Source organism: Lasioglossum baleicum, chromosome 14, assembly GCF_051020765.1.
Source record: "Lasioglossum baleicum chromosome 14, iyLasBale1, whole genome shotgun sequence".
NCBI lineage: Eukaryota > Metazoa > Arthropoda > Insecta > Hymenoptera > Halictidae > Lasioglossum > Lasioglossum baleicum.
The window spans coordinates 2,247,893-2,271,680 of record NC_134942.1 but is presented as its reverse complement, the minus strand read 5'-3'; the positions used below and the strand labels follow the sequence as shown (position 1 = coordinate 2,271,680).

The window sequence follows — 23,788 nt, the reverse complement described above, 5'->3', positions numbered from 1 at the left end:
GCTACTTTTAATGCTTAAATACTGATTACTAGACTGCGGCTCTTCATGCAAAATAAAAAATTGAATTTCGAATGTTTAATAAACAGACATTAATTTAACTTCGAAGTGTGTTATCTTCCCGTCCGGGGATGTACGTATGCACATGTAATCGTTATCAACACGTTCGAATAAGCTCAAAACAAACTGGAAGCACGTTGAAATGTTATAGAATGCAATAAATAAGTATAACCCAGATCTGGAAACGGAGCAGCGACTACCGTAAAAGAAAACAGCGAAACGAACAGCATCAGAAAGCGTTTCACAGATTCGTGAGACCGAAACGTCGCGCGTCCAGGTCCGCGTAGCGTCGCGCGTCGCCCCGTTTTCAACGTAATCCGAAACGAGTGGTGTCTTCGGAGGGAAAAAAAGGCGACGGGACTTTTTAAACTGGCAGCATCGATCGAGAGACGATCCCCTAGCAACCTGCGCCAAATATTTTTCCTTCGGGAACAGGCGGTTTATTTGCATTGATCCATCGGACGTCGAGATGCCTCCGAAGACGTAGAAGGAGACTGGCATATCCGGTCGACACGGATTTGCCAGGGCCAGAGAGACATCGATGACGCGTGTTTGTTGTTTCTGTCGTCTTGTTCGAAAAGTCGAAACAACCATGGTAAAACGTTGCCGTCTGGGTGTTCCTTAACCGCCCCCAAGTAAATTTGTCTGAACTTCGTGATCTCGTTCTTATACGATTAACACTAGAACTACACCAACAGTTAACGCGGCTGTGGTTTAAGTTATTCTGTTTTAAAGGGCATTCGAATGCTTTCGTGGCTCACTGTATTTGTTTTCACTAATTTTGACAATTTTTTGACAGATTGTTGTTCACAAGTAATATAACAGAATGGAAAATATATGTTGTTGAATAAATCTATGAATACATATCTGAATTTTAGCTTTCAATTTTAATTTACAAACGCTACGAACTTTTGTTCCAACCCACTACGAACTTTCGTTCCAACTTACTACGGTGTTAAAATTGATAAATGGTTTATTCATTTAAAATGTAATAAATAAAAGAATTATTTGTTACTGAGCACAGAGGATTTATTTAAATTAATGCCTAGATACGTAGTTTGTTTCCGTATGCTCGTACGCTACCACTCATAAGTGTTTAGGCACTTTCAATAAGTACATTAATCATATAAAAACTCAGGAAAAATGTGGAAAAAAAATGATAAACTAAAATGTAGTAAAACTGTTCCGATATAATGGGTGTCTGTATGTATTGTTGAACTGCATTTTAGATAGGTAACTCATTTTATTCTAATGTTGTTTGGTAAACATAATTCTGTAACAATAATACATGAAAAGAGGAGTGCCTAAACGCTTATGAGCGGTAGTGTGTGTGTATGTATGTATACATATAAAGTAGAGTCGAGAAAAGTGAAGGGGCAGTGAAAGGAAAAATGAAACATTAAGTTTCAGTGGAAATTCAAACGTCGCGTTACTATGATATAATAGATAACTCATTACCTGACATAGTCTCGTTTGCAGTAGGTTTTCCCGTCCCGTACAAAGCAGGTGCAATGCTCGTCCAAAAATTGCTGGCACTCTGCGCATTTTAAACAAGCTGCGTGCCATTCCAAGTTCGGTGCAACTCGCAGAATCCATTGGTCGTGAATTCGCCCGCCACAGCCCACACAATGCGAACTCGTACTTTCTGACAGAAAAGCAGAAACTTCGGTTAGTTTGTACTCATTTTTGAAATCGAGATACGCGAGAATTAACATTCGAAGGGCGGATGGTTTTACTGACGCATAGGAAAATTGTGCACACTTTAATTAGAAAACGTATGTACACAGTAGATGATTAAACTATTAAAGCCACTTGCATAAATTGACGAGTTTACATTAATATAATCAATATTTATATGTAGACAACGCGTATCTTTAAGCAATATAAACATTTTCTACTTGAATTGCCACAAATTGGAGTGAAATAGAAATTTATTTTCTTTCTTAATATGTTCACAAGATTGAAAATAATGTAACAGTATTTTTAAATTTTCCTAATTCTAATTTTGCAGATTTATTATGCTTCGTTTGTATATGTATACATATACATACATATACACAGAATTGTATTGATAAATATAAATTATTTTGTGGTTACATTCACACACAACCTAATTTTTATATCTCGATACAAAAGAAAACAGAAAATACTACTCTACTATCCTTGAAACCATTTAACTTTCGTTTCAACCATTTTTCAACCATACACTAAATAGTTTCCAAATAATTTAGGTGGCACATTCAGCTGACTCGCCCTCTGCATTTACAGGTCGCCATATTAGTTAACTTAAAATATGAAATACTATCAGATGAATGTATAGTGCAAAAATCTAATGACACGGAAAGTTGCGACAGCAATTATGGATTATTGCGGAACCTCTTCAAGTGAACATCAGTATGAAACGGCTTTTCTCGAGATTGATGTCGCGTCATACGTGCCGCCACTACAGACACATTTCGTGATAATTGCAGTCATCGACTTTTATTTCGAGAGTGGGATTCGTTCATAAAAAAAAGGGGGAGCGATGAGATTTAAGTGAGATGTGATTCAAGGAGCCTTCACACGTTGCAGAGAACAAAAGCGTACGACGAGCTCGTCTGTTAAGCGCATCTATTCAATACGTCCTCACACTCTAAGTGCAGAATGCGTCAATTGAAAGAAATTTTACACGGGAAAAAAAGTGGAGAATATACAATAAATTTTTTCATTTGACGCGTCGTTTTCGAGAAAATTGGCTAACAATCCGTCAAGTTCGCGTACCCAACGTTCTTACAAAGTAGAATGAGTCGGTCACGAACAGACGCGTCACACGATTCCTATTCAATAGCACGCGTGTTCGTCGAATTCTCAAACTTTCTCGGAAAGGAGAAGAAAAAATGAACAAAATGTGTTGTATATTTTCTCATGTAGAATCATCCCCTCCACGTTTATACCATCTTGTGACACCCTATAAACAGAGTTGGGGAAAACTTTCTATCTAAACAAAAGTTTTCAAGCGAGTGTTAAGCCCACTTTTTTCGAAATTTTTATTTAATCCTTTTAGTGCCGACCTAAGTTTTGGGAAAAAGCTCATAAAAAACAATACAAGAATGATGTTTACAAAATCCAAAAAGGAGCATATTAAAAAATAAAGGGAGAATAAAGTAATGCCAACTGTATTTCAGTATTTGTTGTAAATCATACGAATAACATGAATATTAAACATTATGAAAAACAGAAAAATCAATTCTCATTCTCAAAAAATCAGTTTGCTGCACTTCAGGCATAAAACTTTTATTTTGCGTACGGATCCGCTGCCTAGTTATCAGTTAATAAAATATGTCATCACAATTTCAACAGGCGTTTTAATTTTACGGAAAACATGAAAAATGCTGGAAATTTGGAATGGTCCTAATTCGATATGACCAGGGACGGTAGTATCGGTATCGATCCGATCAGTAGCCGTATGTACTAATCCACTTTGAAAAGAGAGAACAAAGATCGCCGTGGAGGCAGCTTGACATGAATGCAGTGGCTGCAACGGTGGCTGCGCCGCACTGTCGCGTCGCCTCGCTTCGCCTCGCGTCGGGCGCATCATTCTGAAATGATAGCCGGCACGGCGCAGAGCGTCGAGGCGCGTTTGCGCGTTGCAAATGCGCTGTTAAAGAAATCCTGAGCAGGGTGGGAAGATCGGGGAGAGGGAAACCCGTTGAACACAGAAGGACGAACAGGAGACGAAGCTGGGCGGCGCGCGTCCAGCTCGGTAGCTCCGAAACTCCGCCCAGATTTCCGAGGCTGAAACCATCGAGTCGGCGCAGATTCCACGGCGTCTCGTTTGTCGCCAATGCATTTCTGCGCACCGCGGCCGAGAGTCCGAGAACCCCGAGACGCGCCTGCCTTATCGGCGAACCGGCGAGATGTTCGATAAATTTCGGTACACCATCCACGTCAGTCCTTTCTGCCTGCTACTAAATCTGACGGCTGTCGCAATATTGTTCCCCGATCCGCCAAGCTTTTTCTTCCTTTATTTATTTCGCCGATTCTCTCCTTTTTATTCAACGCGTTATTCCGTACAACCACCCCTCCCCCTCCGCCCCGGCCCGCCCCTCCGTCCACGGTCGATCTCCGATATTTTATTTCGAATATTGTCCCACGGGCTTTCTTTGTATTTAATGCTAGTCATCCGCGATATCGGAGCCAGTCTTTGTAGATAGCTCGGCCTTCGCGGCACTTTTATTCTTTGTCGCTTTTGCTGAATACACATTCAGGAATATGATCGAAGATTTCGTGGAATTCATGGCTTTTTCAAGTAGAATGTTCCGCGCATCGAGATTAACCCCTTGCCGTATCTTCCTTACAGTTACAGCGATTAAAACGTCTTTATCCCCAAAAATGTCGTAGAAGGGAAAAGATCACTTACATTGAAAATAATTTATAGAGAATATCTCGGCAACTATTAGTTTTTCACCCCCTCTTACAGTTTTTTATTCGGACTTCCATTCTCTCTTCAACCACAAGATTAAAATTTGCCTCTTACGATAGAGAAACTCAGGGTGACTTGTATGTATATCTCGATGAAAAAGGTGAATAGAAGACAACTAAATATTACATTTTATACTCTCGAAACCATACAACTTTCGCTTCGACCATTTTTCTCATATACCAAATAGATTACATGCAATTTAGGTGACTCACATTTTGAAACTTTCTCCACACATTATAAGATGAAGTGGCATAAGATTCCATGTTTTTCTTTCTACTTTTTTTAATAAAGCGTTCTTATTTAGACCCATAGAATACATATACTGACAAAGTTTGGCACTTTAAACCTGGAACAACATGTAAAAATGTAAACTATTATATTATACATATGTAAACTAACAATTACCTATGCATTATTCAATAAATAGAGAGCACTGTACTATGTACTCTTTCTCACAAAAGTTGAAGCAACGGTTCATAACTACTAGACTGCGGATCTTTATGCATTTCTGGCTTCTGAAAATTTCTAAAAAAAGGTGGAATATAAAATTCGACAGGATTTAGTACAATTTTTACGTTTTGAGATCTGCAAAGACCACTGGAAAAATTGAAAATTGCATAAACTTGTTCGATCATGAGAAGAGCGACACAACGCAAAATACATTGTATTTCTAAAAAAAGTATAATAGTAAATATATAAATTGTGGTGTACTTTTTTCATAACTAATGTACTAGGCATGTATTAGGCATGAATATTATACAGTATAAATGCATAATAAAGTAATTTCTTGAACTGTGTGAATTGAAAGGAACAGAATCACGTGACCGGTATAAATCCCTTAAAGGCTTATTAAAGAGAGCAATAAACGTCAGAAATGAAATACGAGGAGTAATGAAGATTATTTAGGGGTTTATGTAAGGAGAGATCATGTGTGGCCCAAGATTTTAGGCGCTATATTTAAATCTCGAACTATTATGTAACCGTAGTTGTAGTCGTTCCAATAAACGTAGTTGCGGTCGTAGTTATAGCGCATAAACCTATTTCATAAGTTTATTTCTTTGTACTCGGTTTTACAATGACTTTGATTAGAACTACTATTTCATGTCTAAGTAAGATTATTTTGAAGGTTCCGTACCTTAATAATTAGACAGCGGATTTTATGCATTCATGACAAAAAATGAGGAGGTGTAATTTCAAACAGTGAAAACGTCAGAAGAATTTAAATATACAGTTGTATTAGTTTCAACCCATTGAACATATTCAGAAGGAATATAAATTTCTTTTTCACTCCAAACTTACTGTATTAACAAATGAAGATCTTGCAACATAAAAGGAAATATCCCTGGTATTCTTACATTCGCATTTTATGAGAAAATACATAATGTACATACATATGCTTGAATTAGGAGAAGATACTGATGCTTTTAACGCATGTAAGTGTCTACAAATTGAAATTTGATGGAAGTCTTTACAGTAATGGGAATAAAAAATAAATCTGCACATGTTACAAGCATTTTTATTTCGTGAAAGACGAGATAAAAATCATGCAACACTCTGATTTACATAGATTATCTATGTATTTTGTTTTATATGACGCGTGGTTGTTTCCTATCAGTGCGCACAGTCTTCATTCGAATATTTTCCCCATCAAATTAAATGAAGCTAATTAAATGAATTTCATTGAATAATTCAATTTGTTAAATATTATACTGCGAAACAGTTTATACTCGTAAACGTATTGAATACGAAGCATTATTTTCAGCAACAAAAATTCGAAATAAAGAATATCAATTAAAATAAATGGAATATGTATGTCAAGACACGAAATTGAAATACTATTTTAGTCAAATAAAATATTTGATTTCAGAGTGGTATGCATACTTTAAAATAAACAGCCAAAATTATAAGTAAGCTTTTGTTAATATTTGTTTGTTTAATCATCACTAAAGAAAATAATTGTATCTGACATAGTTTTAACATTGCTTGCATAAGACAATCGTAACATCCTCCGATATTATTGTGTTTTATAATTCACAATTTCTGCATTAAATGGCTTACTTACTACTATTATGCTATTTATAATACAATTATACACACACACTGTGTCTAGGGTCACGGATGACCCGCTCATCGGCGTTCAATGTCCCCGATATTTTATCGTGGTTCATAGAACCTTTACTTAATCCTCATTTTACAACGATTAACTGTTTTGACTTGCACAATTTCTGCGTTTTTTAAATGGCTCACTTACTATCATATTATTTATAATATCATAGAATTATACATACTGTGTTTAGGGTCACGGATGACCCGCTTATCGGCGTTCAATGTTCACCGTGCGAAGGTTAACGAACTTTTCCCAGAGAGGAGAGTGTCGAAATTTGTTTCGCTGACGTAAAAGGAGAAACAATTAACACGTAGAAAGTGATTTCGCCGCGATGTTATAATTTTACGAGGAGAGGAACGTAACGAGGCGTTCCCGTCGCGTCGGCTTCCGACTTCTAGAAATTTTACCTCGGAAACCGGTAAAAAACACGGGACCCCTGAAACGTTTCCCAACCGGTTGGAAAATAAGAAGAACATCCACGGCGTACACGATAGCGCGGATAAGCTTACAGATGAGCTTTCCTTTTTTTCTCTCGTTTTGTCGCCGCGCGCGTACAGCCAGATGTAAATGCGCATGGAAAAGGGTTGAGATTTACGGCCACCCTGAAAGGTTTCAACTGTGCACGGATAAGATTTAAGAAGAGAGAAAAGGAGCAGAAGAGAGAGAGAGAGAGAGAGAGAGAGAGAGAGAGAGAGAGAGAGAAAGAAAGAAAGAGAGAGAAAGAGAGAGAAAGAGAGAGCGGGAACGGAACAAGCACATGTGCCGGAGACGGCCGAGAATTTGACCTGGATCAAAATCACGGGAATAAAGAACGATTCCGACACTAATCGATTCTAATGATTAGATCGGGGATCTTTACAGAGCTGGGTGAAATAGTATTTTAAATAGTAAAAAGCGTATAATCCTACACTTAATTTAAAGTGTGCGTACAATTTTGAAAATAAAATATTTTATGTAACACGTTTTCGAAATAGTATTTTATTTGAAAAATGTAGTGTGTTGTGGATTTTTTTATCTCGACTTTTATCATTTTCATTTCAAATATTTTGCTGAAAACAATCGTTCATATTCAATACATTTATGAGTATAAATTGTTTCCGAATGGCAATGTTGATTGTTTAGTTTATCAACAAATACACTCTAAATGTTTCTCTGCGATTAACAAAAATATTTATGCAACGGATTTTCATGTAATTTCTAAGCTGTAAATTTTTATGCAAAATCAAAATTTTCTGCATTGATTGCAAAAAGTACAATCAATTCTTTAACACTAGAACTAACTATCTTATTTTATGTCACAACTACTGAAATTAAAAATTGTTTTCATAAGAAATTTTCGAATAAACTTCTTTATTAAAGCACGTATTACAAAATTGTTTTACTATTTTAAATTTTACTGTCCCACTTTTGTCATTCTATGCATCAAATCCACAGTCTACTAATTTCTGTTCTCATCAACTTGGTCCCAACAAGGTAAATTTTCATCGGCAGTGCAATAATTAATTATAAAAGCTTTTAATACAATAACATAGAAATTTAATCAACGGATGTAAGTTTTTGAAATTGCAAGTTCTTTTTACATAGTATTCAGAGCTTATACATATGTGCAGTACAGAGGGCAATAAATTATTTACCGAAATAAAAACTTTGGTGAAGGAACTAGATTTTTACATAGCGTATCATCAGTTGTGAATCAGGTTGTAAAAACTGGATTTGCATGAAACTGTATTCTCCATTAATTGCTACGTTTATTAATCCTCAAGAATGATTCAGCTTCCGTTATGCGAGAATTAATAGCGTCGGTAATTGTTCTCGTCAATTAAAAATGATTGGAAGTGAGAAATGTATCTAAAAGTGCATATCCTAATAGCAATGTGCAATACATATAAAGTACTTCAGCACTGATTCTAATATAACTGTTAAGTTTGATTTTTAAACTGTGTGCACGCTCATTTTTGTTAGTAACTGTACATCAAGGTGCTGTACTATGCAAAGTGAAAACTTCAATTGAGAATGGCAACTTATTATTGGACTGCAGGTTTTATGCATTTATAACAAAAATGGATAAGCACAATTTAAAGCAGTGGACATATTAAAAAGATTTAATGACATCAGAGCGTATTGGTTTAGCTTAATCAGATAAATAATTAAAAGCAGAAAGACATTTTTATTTCACTCCTGTGTCTTGTAATCAAGTTATCCAGTTATCGTTATACAATACCGATTGACTATCCACCTAAACCCAAAAATTGAATTGAGACTCGTCACCGGTGTGTCGTCAGGGAAACGTGTGGTTCCGAGACAGAGAAAGAAAGAAAGAATGGTAATCACGGTGAAAGGCGTACGATAACGAAACAATAAGTATGTATGTACAAACTAACATGACAAATGATCGAGCTTCCAAGCGACGCAAAAATTGATCATTTCTGCAGGATCGTCTCCCAACAAGACCAAACTCGTATGAGACTTGCGACCACCATGAAGATCCCGAGGAGGCTGCGGATAAGGTCAAGACGTGGAATCAGGAACAAGGAGGGGCAAGGAGAAGCAGGAGGACAGGAGTCGCGAAGGCAGAGGCAAGGGCAAGTTCGGTCAGGATCAAAGAGATTCGAAAGAGAGGAGAGTGTCGGCGGCGTCCCATTAGCTCCCAGAGACGACAACCACCTCGCATCTTCGAGTGCTCGCCGTGCACCGATACAACGATACAACGATGCACCGATCTACCGATGCACCGATCCACTGATGTACCGATGCGCGCCTCTCGGTCGCTTTGCCTCTTATAAATATGGAACGTTCGGATTTATGATGTTTGCTCGCGGTGACAAATTCTACGGCACCGGAGTTACGCCAGATATTTGTTGTACCATCGACCTTTGCATTTTTTTATTTACACAGGAATTTTCATTGTCAAATCGTCTAAAGGAGGATGTTCAAAAGTGGCCAAATTCTGGTAGCCCGGACACCTAAAATATATTGACAATTCTCCAGGTTTTAAAGAAGTGTAAGGCCATCACTATTTATCGGAAAATTGAGTAATCGTAGTTTCCAAATTCTCTTAATTTCTTCACTACGAAATCCACAGTCTAGTGATAAATTCCCCGCGATTAGTATGCAATAATGTGAAATACAAAATCGAATAAAAAAGGAAAACAAGCATTTGAATTCCATTCACCGAGTCCTTTCATAAAAAACATACCTGTAGGTACTTGAAATGTTTGATAATAAATACATTTTTGTTCACGGAACATTGATTTAAATTGTTAATAATCCAAACGATATTTTTTTTCGTGTGAGCGCGCGCGTGTGTCGACGTATACGCGCCGTTTTAATTTCTCTCTCAAGCTCCTATGCTATAGTATAAATTTGGAGTAGAAAAAAAGAATCAATGTTTATGTAGATGGAGGTGAATTATTCATAGTTTCCAGAAATCGTACAACGCCGACGAAGCAACGCGGAATTTTATTATATGTATATCCGCCATTACCGCGCATATCATAAACCTGTTTGAAATGCCAATTTTCCTATGCACTTCACGCTGCGCATAATAATCGGTAAACTCTTTCTTTACGTTATTAACGACGAGCCGGCTGATAAGATTTTATTAACACGCAGGGAATTTCCAAGGTGCGTTGTGCACGTTTCCGCAAAACGCCGCGCCGCGCGCCGCTCGCCGCGAAGGTCTCTTCCTATGAGTTTGAAGCGCTGTGAAGTAATTCAATCACGATTCGTAATTAATATTTGCATAATAATTATTAATTCGAAATGTCTATATAACGCCAGAAAATTTATTCACTATTTACGCTGTACGTGCCTGTGCAAGACTTCTATCGGAGAACATTTTATAATGAGAAACATGCAATTTTAACGCGAAACTGGGATATTTTTACGATATATCTAACAGAATATTTATATTTCGCGTTCTAGGAATTATCCTGGGTCGGAAGAAATGTTCAATTTTCAAGTTAAAATATACATACATATGTATAGCTCCAAGTGCAAAGGGTTAAAATTGTTCAAGAAAGAAACAATTTATAACTTGGCTCGTATTTATCGTAACCGTAAATATTCGATGACTGATTGTTAATACCTATAACTGTTTGCCTGGATATTTAGAAGCGTAATGAAATGCATTTACAACTAGAAAATTTACATATTTATGTTTTAAGCTGCCCGCTAAAGAAATTTTATTTTCCTTTGTACAATATGTACCGTTATACAAACTTCTTTGCGGTACTACACGCTAACGTGTGAATTAAATTTTATTGGCGACTAATGCTGATTCGATAGCAGTGATTCATCAGTGAAAGTTAATGTAACCTCACTTTCGTCGTGCACGCTCCGACAACCGTATTTTGGAGACAGGTTTTCTACTAAACGAATCTTCTACAATATATTTTTAATGATCGTTCAGAAAAATATATGCATCGGATTTTTTAGCAGAGTATGAAAATTTTAAATATAATAAGTGGTCTGCGGACTTTATGCGTTTGCGAACAAAAATGAGACGGTGAAGGCAACGTGAACCTTGAAACAATAAACATATTTTTAGACTCCGGATGTCTGTGCAAATTAAAAAGTTTGTGTATCAATTGCAATACGCAGGAGCTAACTATAAATTTATATTCTTCATTAATAGTTTTAATGTGGTGCAAATAACATATAACATTAATACTACACGTATTTAAATTGCAAAAGCATTGGACGCTGACCATCGCTGGTTGTGACAAAGCTGAGGCAGTATGTTAATGATAAACTATTGTTCTCGACGGTATTGAAATCTTCTGGGACGGCCTATCTTTCGCTGTGAATATGTTGGACGCTCCAGACGCGATTGAGACCCATTCCGCTTTATAATCCACACTTCCGAGAACCGCGTATTCATGTAAAACGACGGATAACCCTTGACGGTAGGACGATGGGAGCCGCATAAAAAAATCCTGAATTTAGAGCAGGCAGATAAGGCGGAGAAGGGATGTGTAAAAATGAAAAAGAAGAAAGACATAAATAGAGTAAGAGGACCTGACGCGAGAAGCCAGAAAAGATACGTAGGCCAAAAGGAAGAGCGAAGGATCTTAGGGTAGCGTGTTGCTGTAAAAGAGCGAACAAAAAGAGAAGAGGCAGAAGATTAAGATTGTTTGATTAGCAGGTCGGAAACCAAATATCGAGTATCATAATTTACATATCTTCCTTCTGGTGCTTCGTGAACAGAGTTTTTCAAATAATACGGAACGTCGTCGTCGTCGTCGTTGTCTCCGCACATTATGAAATCACGTATTAGAAAATGATGCTGATTCGAACTCGAAACGTTGGCTAATGCAAATTAATTCACAAGATGTTTTTCCAATCCATGAATTGTGTAAAAAAAACTGCTTCAGCAATTTAAGAACTATAAGTTTATATTGCAATACAATGATTTCAGGATTTCATTATTTCAAAGACAATAATTTCCGAATAAAAGATTATTGATCGTGGACAGTAGAAATCGTTGACGCTTTAGTCACCGATTGTCGGGAATGGAATTGATTATCGTCGTCGGTTCCTTTGTTCTGGGCGATTGCAATTCTTCTGATCCAATCATTCGGTGATTAATACCGTTGAACCTCTAGAAGACGACAATTTCGTTTATTCTCTTGCGCGCGCGCGCTCCGATAGTTTTTATAATTTATAATTGTCCTTACCAACATACTTGTGACGCTTTTCCGTTTCAAATGAGACCAAACATGGCGTAATTTGGTGCACATTTGCTTGTTCCATCAACGATTCGTTAGAACCTCCATTATGAAAAATATTAAATTGTGAAAAAATCTACTCTAAATGATTTATAGCACGTTATAAAAAATTTTTTCCGCGCGTGGTATTAGAAAAATCAAAATTTTCTTGAAATTCTGCAAGTTTAACAGAAATTTTCAATCTTAAAAAATGTTCGTACCATAATGTCTCTAGTTTTCCCATATTCTGCAATATATTTCAGCTTTAATTAATAAAAAAATCATCGCTTTATCTCATTTTTATCGAAAATCACACCTGCTCATTATTTTTCCATAAATGCAGAACAAATATAGAACAATTCTTAAAAGAAATTCGTTGATAGAAATCTTCTTGAAATTCTGCAAGTTCCACAATGATTTTAAGGTTAAAAAACGTTTGTACCCTATCTGATTTCTATCGAAAGTTCTTTGATTTTGTCAGAAAATTCATTGGTTCACCCCACTGTGTGGCGGTGACAACTATTTTCTCGGAGGAATATTCTTCGAAAATGAAAGATCATTCGAAAGCGTCGGCGTCGGATCAGACGGAACCGGGCAAAACGGAAATGCGGAGAGAGTAAGGGTGGGCAAGAGAAGAGCAGGGAACAAGGAGATATGTTAAAGTAGCGGTTGCCGCGTTACAGAAGGACGAGGAAAAGAAAACGGCGCCGTGGACTGTGTCGAGGATGTCTGGTTGGCAGTTCAGAGGCGCCGACCCGGTGTCCCACGGCGTTCGTTTGGTATTTCATTAACACCTCTGCTAATTATTTCCCTTTTTTTGTGTGGCCCGGCCGGTTTCGTAGCTGGATCGGGAATGCACCTTACAAGTTGCGAGTCCAGGCTCCGGGTACCTTCGGACCTGCTCGCGGATACTGTGTCCACTCGCGCCGCACTGCTGTGGACGTAAAATGCGTTCGTCGGATATCATTTATAAGTGCGACTGTCGTTTCCGAGCACCGTGGACAACGACACGCTCGCCAACTTTCGGCTTTTCTTCAAATCCGCGCGGCGTTTAAACATTATTGCAGAGAAGTTGCTTTCCACTATAATAAATAGTCATCTAAATCGTACCTCATGAAAACTCATTCATTACCAGACTGTGGATTTTATGCGCTTACAGCAAAACAGTGTGGACAAATGTCATTTAGAATAACAAACAAGTTTATTTCAGTTTATAAGTTATTTCAAATTTTCGAATTTGGCTCTCAAAGGAAATCTAAATCGTTGTACTGCTGATATTTGGCTCTTTTGACTAATGGGTTTGCCGACCACTGGTATACCCTAAATCCTAAGTAATCTATTTTCTTCGGGTCTGCAGAGTCACAGTTATAGAAGGAGTTTTGTTGAAAAAGGAGTTGAGGTTGGATGCGTTCGACAGACGTTAAAGGATTCGTGCGAGCTCAGCTTTTCGTCAATGAGACGTTTAGCTTTGGACCGTTTTTCTCATTGAAATAACACCAAACACGATATAATTACGATCATAATTATTTGTGCAACAAGCAATTAAAATTTCGGACTTCACATTTACAGAATTCATATGGCTCCCCCATAAATAAAGGCTCACGCCAGTCTTTCATCTTTTCCGAACGCTTCGACTCTCTCTGCCTCTCTTTCTTTTCCAATTGCTGTCCTCTTTCACGCCCGAAACAGTAATAGCTTATTGTCAGGAGATTTGGAATAATAAAACTAACATGTATTATTATCACACTTTACTAATACATATGTATATGTATGTATGTATATGATATGTAGATGTATGAGGAATAGATACTGCGTTGGATCGCACTTTCTCGAAGGAGAAACGAAACACGCTCTTGTCGCCCGGTGCGTCTCCAATATGAAACTGTTACACAGACTCTAAGTCTAATCTTAAATCTGTGACTATTATTTAGCGCATATCCTCCTGCATTTATTATAAGAGTAATTATTAGTCAGCGGATCTTTATGCATTTATGAAGAAATTGGTTGGGTGAAATATAAAACAGTGAAAGATTTAAAAAATTCGGGAATGTTGGAATATTGCTTTTAATGTAACAAAGTCGTTTAGGGATGAAATCAATTTGTACGTCATTTCTACTTTCCACAATCAATGCAAAACACTTTTTATTTTGCATAAAGAGAAGGAAGTTTGTTTCATAAACAAAAAGGATATTAGAAAAGTTACAATCTTTTTCTCCGCTTGCATTAGTGTGAGTCGTGAGTCACGCGGGTATTCAACACCTCGCTGGCTGGGTCACTGGGTCCAAGCGGGATTCCCCCAGTGGTAGGGATAAAATTGTAACAGTTACGGTAGAGATCTTTTTCACAGTCACGGAGAGACACTGTAATAAAGATTTAAATGTAATAAATGTAATAAGTAATAAATGTAATATTAATGTAATAAGAGAATAAGTCTTCTTATAAATTATATTATTTTTGGTCCCTGGGGGAACTGTCTCAAAAGGGTCGAGAAACGAATGCAGATGACGAGAACTTGTTTAAATAATTCAGGAACCAGTTGTTCAAATAGGTCTGCCGGAATAGGAAATGTGCTGATTGGCAGGGACGTTGTTTTGAATTGATATTACTTAGCGAACCTAGTTCCGCCAGGATAAATTTGGAACATTTCGTATAAAAAGGATCGGCACACTTATTGTTATGGACACTGCTGATTTATGTTCTCACGGAATATACAAAGTAGAACGTGACAGATTGGAAACTCCGTATTTCAGATTCTTGTTTTCTAAATTTCTATTTTTGATTTCTCTCTTGTTTCTATCAAAGATTAAACGAGCTCTTAAATACAAACTACAGAAGTATTTCACGTTCCACAACATGATTAAATCATTAAACGCCAAGCTATTCGTCACCTGATTTGCGTGTCCGGTAAAAGTATTTATTTTGACGTGACACAACAATCGAATACGATTTCTGAATATATTTCGCATCCAACCGGTTCCAGATGTGTTTTAGTTTTATATTATTGAAATAATAAAAATGAGTTCATAAGAAGAGCACGTATTACAATAGGAGCCGCACAAAGTCTAAATAAAATAGATCTTGTCGTCTCTATGTACCAGTTTTTTTAAAGGCTCGGTAGGTGTAGTGTCAAAATGCTTCCCAAGTATAGTTAAAACAGCGATGGTCCCTGATTCTCCGGAATAAAAACACCGTTCTCGAATAAGTAACTAAACGAAGGAAAGCCGTCGCGACGCGATGCAACGCGACGCAGTTTCGGCGTCGCGGCGCATCGACAAGCTGCTGCACGCAAAGCAGGCGCCTCCCGTATCCGTAGAGGCCGATACAGCACCGTGACCAGCACTAAATTTAGGATGTATGCTTAAATGAACGAAAGGTCGTCCTTAGATATCCCCGTCCGAAATTTATGTAGGTGTTGTCCGTGGCTTTTATCAGTCCGGCTGGCATTCCTTTGCGTCCACCCGGCGCCCCGGTGTCGCCCAAGAGCAGGTTCTAATTCGTGAGACTGCGTCCCGGGTTCCCCGAATCAGCTCGTCTCCATCCTCTGTGTACCGATCGCGAAAAGGTCGCGCCGAACGGAACGACATATTTATACTTTGACAGGCGAATCACACGGCGAAACTGTCCACCGGTTGGTTGTGCGAGAATTCGGCCGGCTTGTATTTCGATTTGTTCGAAAAACGGCGCTGATATCGCCGGGGGGCTGCGGCCGGGGCGATCGCAACCGAAAATGGGGATCGTGTGGTGTTACACGTGCATAACTACGACGAAACTATCGAGTTTTCGGATATGCAGTCGATCCAAAAACTATTTAAACACTACATTTTCGATTCTCGACAAAATTTTGATCGTTTCGTCAAACCAAATAGCACAAACATAAGTTTGGCATCATTTTAACCTTTTGCATTCGGAACTATTGTAACTAAAAAAATTAAACGTTTCTTCCCAACTAGAGTATTTCTACAATTTTTTTAATTTTATGGATATGAAATTGGTACGACACCTCGTACAATACCTAAATGTTTAGTAATCGATAGACTGCGGATCTTTGTGCAAAATAAAAAATGTTGCGCATCGATTGCCAGACACAGGAGCCATATAAAAATTTCATTCTTCTTTCAATTATCGTCATATTTTAACGTGTCACGCCTTTCTTTATAAATGAAATAAAATTTGATATTCGCTTGTAATTAATATTTAAGCATTAAAATAAATGTAGCCATACAAAATGACAGTTTTGCGGATAAAGACGTTTTAATCACTGTGACTGTAGAGAAAATGATACTGCAAGGGGTTAATCAAGAAATTAATTTTGTTTTGACTTCTCAGAATATGTAGAATATACATATTCATTGTTAACAGAAAAATGGTTAATAAACAACAATCTCACGAAGTTTTGTTTGAAATCGGTCCATTGTACAAATATTTTCTACGCTCTACACCCACTGTTTGATTAATTGATTTTCTGTAATTTTGCAGTGATCCTTGAATTCTTCTGGAGACGCAAAACACGCGTGAAATATTCGTACTCAAAGTATTCAGAGCAACGATTCGCTGCGATCGAGTAAAACATTTTCAAACAAGGCGATCGACACGGGAATAAATTACGTCTCGAGGGTTCGTAACTTTTTAAGAAATTTATTTCTCTTGTTTCGTTCGTTTCTCTCTTTCTCCGCACGAAATAAAGGCCGCAGAAACAGCGGTACAAATTTTCCTTTCAATATTTATAAGCGCTACGTGGGTGGACCTGCGCGAATCTTTTTGCTCGAACCGATTCTAATCGGTTCTTGTAGCAAGCGCAATGTATCCCCGCGCTCGTGTTTTCCATGTGCCGTGGCTTTAACAATGTATAGCGGTGCACCTGACTTGTTAACCAGCAGAACGAGAAATCGATAGTTTCTCGTTTCTCCAGTTCTTTCGATCACTGTGCATTACTTTTATTTATTACCAGCTCTTGTAAAATGTTTCACAGTAACTGAATGAATGGAATACTTCTTAGATAAATTATTTTGCACGTGAAATTTTTTAAATGACACAGAATTGGCATATCAAACAATGCTATTTGTAATCCTTTAATCTAATTCTTTGCACTCTCGGAGCTATTTTAACTCGAAAATATGAAGCATTTCTTCCAACTTGGAATATTTCCTATAACTCGTGTAAAATGTTTCTTCCGTGTTTCTTAACCCTTAGCATTCGAGTGGTGACTCTGAGTCACCACTAAAAATTGCTGTACGTACCAGTATTCAAATGTACTCTTTTTAATATCTGTAAAATAAAAGCATTTCGTATATTCTGTAACTCTGCTTGAAGGGAACTTGAATGAATCAGGTATAGCGCTCTGTAACTGTAAATATGTTGATGAAAGAACTAGCTTAAAATGTTATTGCCAGAAGATTTCTGCAAATGTGCAACGTCATAGCTGCATACTAAGCAACCATGCAATATTCTTATCAATTTCAACATATAGAATCTGCCATTCTTCAAGTATCCGCAAGTTTTCTCGCAACAGTTAATGGCTGCTTCGTCCCATTACGAATTCTCATTGGCGCAGAAACAGTTTGGTGGAATATTATTTCCTATCTACAATATTTCCGAATAAGTAGAAAACGCAAGTATTTATTGAACGCGCCGTCGTCGTGTTTAATAGTATACGATTATCGTTCGGGTAGATTATGATATTTTAATGGCAACAGTTCCGAGGCATTATACGACGCATAAAACGAAAATATTTAAGTGGTTTTAATTTCACGGAAGGGTTAAAACACTTTTGCAATAATAAAATTATGGCTATTTGAAAGTTCGTTTGGGCTATAATTCGGCACTCAGCCCAGCGAAACATATCTAAGAAAAGTAGCGGTACATACATGTGTACGTGTATGTATAATGCACATTATAAATACGCCACTAAAGAGGTTCGATGTAAGGTATAACCTTTTAATCGATTATTACGTATATTCGAGAATATAACTTGTTTGCTAACTTTTTATAATTCAATCAATTATACGTAGTGTGCGTTACGCCGTAACTTTTATTGCAATATTTTATGTAGCTCGACCTTCCCCCTGTTTTATAGATTCTCGATGTATTGCGATCGAGTAAGTATTAAAACACTTACTAAGGTATACGTTTGATGTGTTTACGATATATTAATTATTTAATTGGACTTTATGCATTCTCGAAGATTTCCAATCAAAGAGTCAGGCCTTACAATTCATGCTGAACTTGGAAAATACAGGTTTTGCACTCTAAATTCACCCTTCTTGAAAATCAATTTCACCATTTTGCAAATCGATTTCGCCCTTTTGAAAATCAATTCGATCAACAGCAATTAACAGCAAATCACAGAAGTGGAAGAATTAATTTATAGATTATAGATTTATAGATTTAGAATTAAAATAGATTTTGTAATGACGTAACAATCGAATGCAATATCTAAATACATTTCGCGTTCGAACAAAAAGATACTACAAGTTGATAATGTGTTTGTCATTTAAATATTTTTGCCGATCAATGATCCCGTTTTCCGTTTCCTTCTCCGACGAGAAAAGCGGCGGACAAACCGTGGGAGAAAAATGGTCAGGAGACATTCCCGACAGAAGATATTAAGCACGATGCTTGCGAGGCGGATTGGTCAACAAATTGGCGAAGGTACACGCGTTATACCTTTCACTGAATGATATTCGCGTCTCCGGGGATCGCGATTGCATCTTGTCCCGTGTTATTACACAGCAATATATCCTCGAGTAAGAGAGAGGGTCCCGGCTTCCTAATTCTCCTACAAAATTAGCGTCGCTGACAAGAAGCAGACCTTGGCGATGGCTCATCGACCAGTATTCCGACACGGTTTTACAGCTTACGGTTATCGAGGAGGGGGGCCATTTGGTCGGTTTTGAGAGAACGATGTCCAGAAGGCCCCACGAGACTCCCGTCGGTCGCTGCGCGCCTCGCCGCCGACGACCTTCTTCGCTCGGATTGTAAACCGAGCTTTCCGGGGCCCTAACGCCGGCGCCAGGCTCGGGTTTACGACACGGAATCGATATGGTCCCATCATTAGTTCGGTTTAACGAGCGCGGACCACTGTCCTTCCATTTCATAATGTTGTCCGTAGACATAGACGTAGATCATTCTAAGCCTAAGCCCGATTCAAGCCCATAGCACCCGAATTCGCTTCCCTATGCCTCTTCATTCAGAACTAACCGTTTCAATTCTCTCTGGCTTCATGGGGTGAGCATGATCGAGACTCGGAAAAATACTAGCTTGTCCGGGATAGGATCCGAATCACTTCGACTCGCTTCGTTTCAATGTTAACGACAAATGGACTTTTGAAAAAATTTTTTTTTGAATAATGCATTGTCATCCAGTTCTGAGCCATGTAACCGATTTCAAGTCCCTAGCTCATCAGGAAGTTAGTTTAAAATCAATTGCAAAATTTGCCACCGAACAGACAAACAGATAAACAAACAAACAAACAAGAAAGCGAGCTAATAAAAACGTGGTAAAAAATTCGTATCAGTTGCAACATAATTCGAAGCTTAGGACTCTTGAAACTCTTCGATGTCTTCAAAGTCTTCATTGTCTTGAAAACCTTGAAAGCATTAAAACTTTGGAAGTTTTGTAAGAATTGACACTCTTGAAATGTTACATCTTGCTGTTTTAAATTACACCTACACATTTTTGTCGTAAATGCATAAAATCCGCTGTCTTGTAATAAGTAAATAACAATTTTGATGCGAACTTTTGTTGAAAAATTACGTTGTTTGTAGTTATAACTTAACTGTAACTAATTTCTGCAAGGTGATAGCGGATTCCAATGACGAACTTATCCTCAGTGATAAGGTTAAGCAAGCAAATGGCGTGGTCAAGTGAGAGGAAGCTTGGGAAATAATAAAACATTGGCGAACAGGTGGTTGCATTGTTTGTATGTGCTCGCGTTATCTAATAAGTAACTATTAAACGTGCACATTGCAGAAGAAATTTTGAAAAATTTTGCAATTCAAACCTCAAACATTCTACATACATACATACATACATATATTCAATAAGATCAAAGAAATTTATTTGATGAAAACGGCTCCCAATTTTTTTTGTATTCAGAACACATCATTCTTCCATAAAATGCTTACACATATTATTTCATGATAAATTAGGAAGGATATTAAAATGAAGTACAATCGAAGCACGGTACCGCAGTAATCGGTACAGTTGCTCTAGCTGTTTTAAAAATATTCTGTAGAAAATGAAATGTTGAGAATGTAAAATAATCGGTTAAAAAGACGCCAATGAAACTAAAAATATCGATAACAAGAACTTAATACAGGTGAGAATCTATTTACAGTTAAACTTCTCAGCAATCGTCTGCTTCAGAACAATATTCATACACTATCATGTTATTTAATAATTATTTTTGAAATTCCATCTTATAAATATGCATGATGTCAACGATCGGCGTTTATCGATTAAGTAACGTTGTGGCGATAAAAGTGCAATAAACTCGATAGAAAATTATCATATCGAAAAATCAATAACGTGAAAGTATCAGAAGCATTACTTTGTCCGAAAAATCCATATTTGCCGAATCAAGTGTATCAATAAATACACAACTGCTTATCCAACAAAAGCTTATCGTTTCACTTCTTCCTTCTTCCACACAATTACCGATTCGTCATAAGTCTGATCAATACGTAATAATCAATAAAATTCAAATACTTAGTCATATTGTTAATCAATCCATTTGCTCGAACAATCGAGTTTATATCTGAGATTTTATAATTCATAATCAAATACGATTTCAATTGTTAATGTTAATTGTAACATTCAGTAACACATCTGAATAGGTTTGCTACTTGAATTAACAAACTGGAGTAAAATAGAAATTGAATTTCTTTCTTAATATGTTCAATAGGTTGAAATTAATATAAGAATATGTTTCAATTCTGAAAGTTAAGCGCATATATTTCATAATTCATAATCAAATACGATTTCAATCGTGAATGTTATTTGTAACATACAGTAATACACCTGAATAAATTTGCTACTTGAATTAACAAACTGGAGTAAAATAGAAATTGATTTTCTTTCTTAATATGTTCAATAGGTTGAAATTAATATAACAATGTTTTTCAGATCTTCCGCTGTTTTAAATGACACTTACTCATTATTTTGTCATAAATGCTTGACAAATATAGAAATTCTATTCTGACCTCGTCGATCGATAATTAAACCGACTCGTTGCGAGGTAAATGTTTAATTGCAAGTAAATGGAATACGTTTCATAATACATAGTACATACATACTTCCTCGAGGTATATGAGGATGTCCGAATCGAATAATTGATAATGGGAACGGTGGAATCAAGTGTTTCGTTCACACAGCCGAAACGTCGAAAAATACCGCATTCTTCAATTCATAATGTGTAATCGCTCGGTACACATACTTATCGGCTATCGAAGACATCCTTCGCATATTACCTAAACCGAAAAGAAATCAGTGCTTTTCACAGATCAAAGGCGGGCCGCGCCGCGCCGCGCTGTTGGAAAAAAGTGTTCCCAATATCGGAGGCTCGATAACATCGTTGTGTTATCAGGTTGTCAAACTGACTAACTGGCCGATAACTGGCATGAGCAATCGTCATCGATTCCGATACGTCACGATTAATTTTTTTTCCACGACTCGAGCGTTCGTCAAGATTTCCAATGCAAAGAGTCAGACGTTACAACGAAAATTCATGTTGAACTCGCAGAACATTATTTTCTAAATTTATATAATGTATACTGTAATTACTAGACTGCGGATTCTACGCATATAGCATAACCTTTTTATTATCGGACCAAACGACCTGACTTTTTTCTGCGTAATTCTGCGTAAAATTCTGCGTAAAAAAGTATTGACCTTCGTATATGTATATCATAAATCTAATATTTAACGAGATATTATCGATATAATTGAATATTGTATAATATCTATTACCTGGAAGCTAATAGGTGCTCGGACTGATATCCCTCAACTTGGATAAGTTGTATATGTATATGTAATTGCGACTTCGTGTAATAGTTTGCATACGGTCACGTGGAAATTCAATGACCGATAATTATAAGATAGACTTTGATAAATCATGTATTTACTCGTCCCCGTGGGCGAGTGTTTTTATTATTTCTTTGATTAATATTGCCTCTTCTTTGGAAATATTTTCCGTATGTTTTTTGTCTTAATCATCGATAACATGTTCTTCCGGTTGACAAATGACCCATGTTGTCCAGTATAAATTATAATCTGATTTATGAATATCACATTAAATTATAAGAATTGTAAATGAATGTGTGTGTGCCTAGATACGTATAGGTACATAGTTTGTTTCCGTACGCTCGTACATCTCGAATTCTAATCCACAGTAATGGGTAGCAGTAATTGGTACATGGTTCTTTTTCGTCCGCAATAATACATAGAAAATGTTAACGATTTTATTTTTTCACAGTTTCTTCTCCAATTTTTGTTTTTATTCAGAACACATCAGTACATACTCGGTACAGTTCCTCTATTATGTACAACCATGGTAGATGCCGTTGTTTCGTGAGACGAGGCGAAGGCATTGATTAACATTAAAAGCAAAGACTCTCCTATCGAGACACTGATAGATGTCTACGTGCGTCGATAGAAAAAGGACCCGAGTCTAATTCAATTGCAGGCCGCCGTTCCGCAAACACTCATGATAATTCAATCAAGCTCACCCCATCGAGTTATACCCATTCCTCCCTGAGCCGGCCCCATCCGACCAAGAATCCCGTAGGAGCATTACAGAGGGTGGAAACAGCTTATAATCTCCGTACGAGAACATCTGCACTCTAATCGGCTGATGATTTCCACCTACAGCACCTCTCTCTCTCTCTCTCTCTCTCTCCCCCTTTCTCTATTCCCTTTTCTCTCTAACCACCCTAAGTGTCCCCCGGATACACATATAATATATACGGCCCCCCTGGTGACAAATCATGCGGTTGTCTACGAAAATTTCGATCGAAAATTCTTCATTTGGGACCGATATTCTTCACTTAAGTTTATTGCTAACTAATTGTGAAAGTTCTCTGCGGTTAGATTGACTTCTAAAATACATTGTTAACGTACCTGTCACGTAGTTTTATACATCTGTGTTTTTATGCTAAATAAAAACAGCTCATACAAATAAATTACTTTTCGTGTACTAACTTCGACACTGTTTTAAATGATTAAATTCCACTCTGTTTTATGGAAGCGTCGCATTTGTTTTTAAAGAAGCATTATTAACGCGTTGAATGCCACATCGGTGGTAAGTTTCTTAAAATTTGTTTTACTTCTACTTGTCAATCATAAGTACATAAACAGCGGATCTAGTACCAAGAGTACCCAGACCTTAAACTTTAAACGTTTCCAAGCTGACCATAATCTCTAAGCATATTCGAAGTGACTACATATTCTTGAATTATT

General features: G+C 37.2%; 1 protein-coding gene across 2 annotated transcripts in view; it reads right to left on the bottom strand.

Annotated features, from left to right (window-relative positions):
* Tup (LIM1_Isl and LIM2_Isl domain-containing protein tup) overlaps nt 1–23,788 on the bottom strand; it is a 58,208-nt gene that overhangs the window by 22,135 nt on the left and 12,285 nt on the right. For both annotated transcript variants that reach the window (XM_076437764.1, XM_076437765.1), the window contains exon 2: nt 1,516–1,702. In XM_076437764.1, coding sequence (XP_076293879.1) covers nt 1,516–1,702 — 187 coding nt within the window. The remainder of the gene's footprint in view (nt 1–1,515; nt 1,703–23,788) is intronic.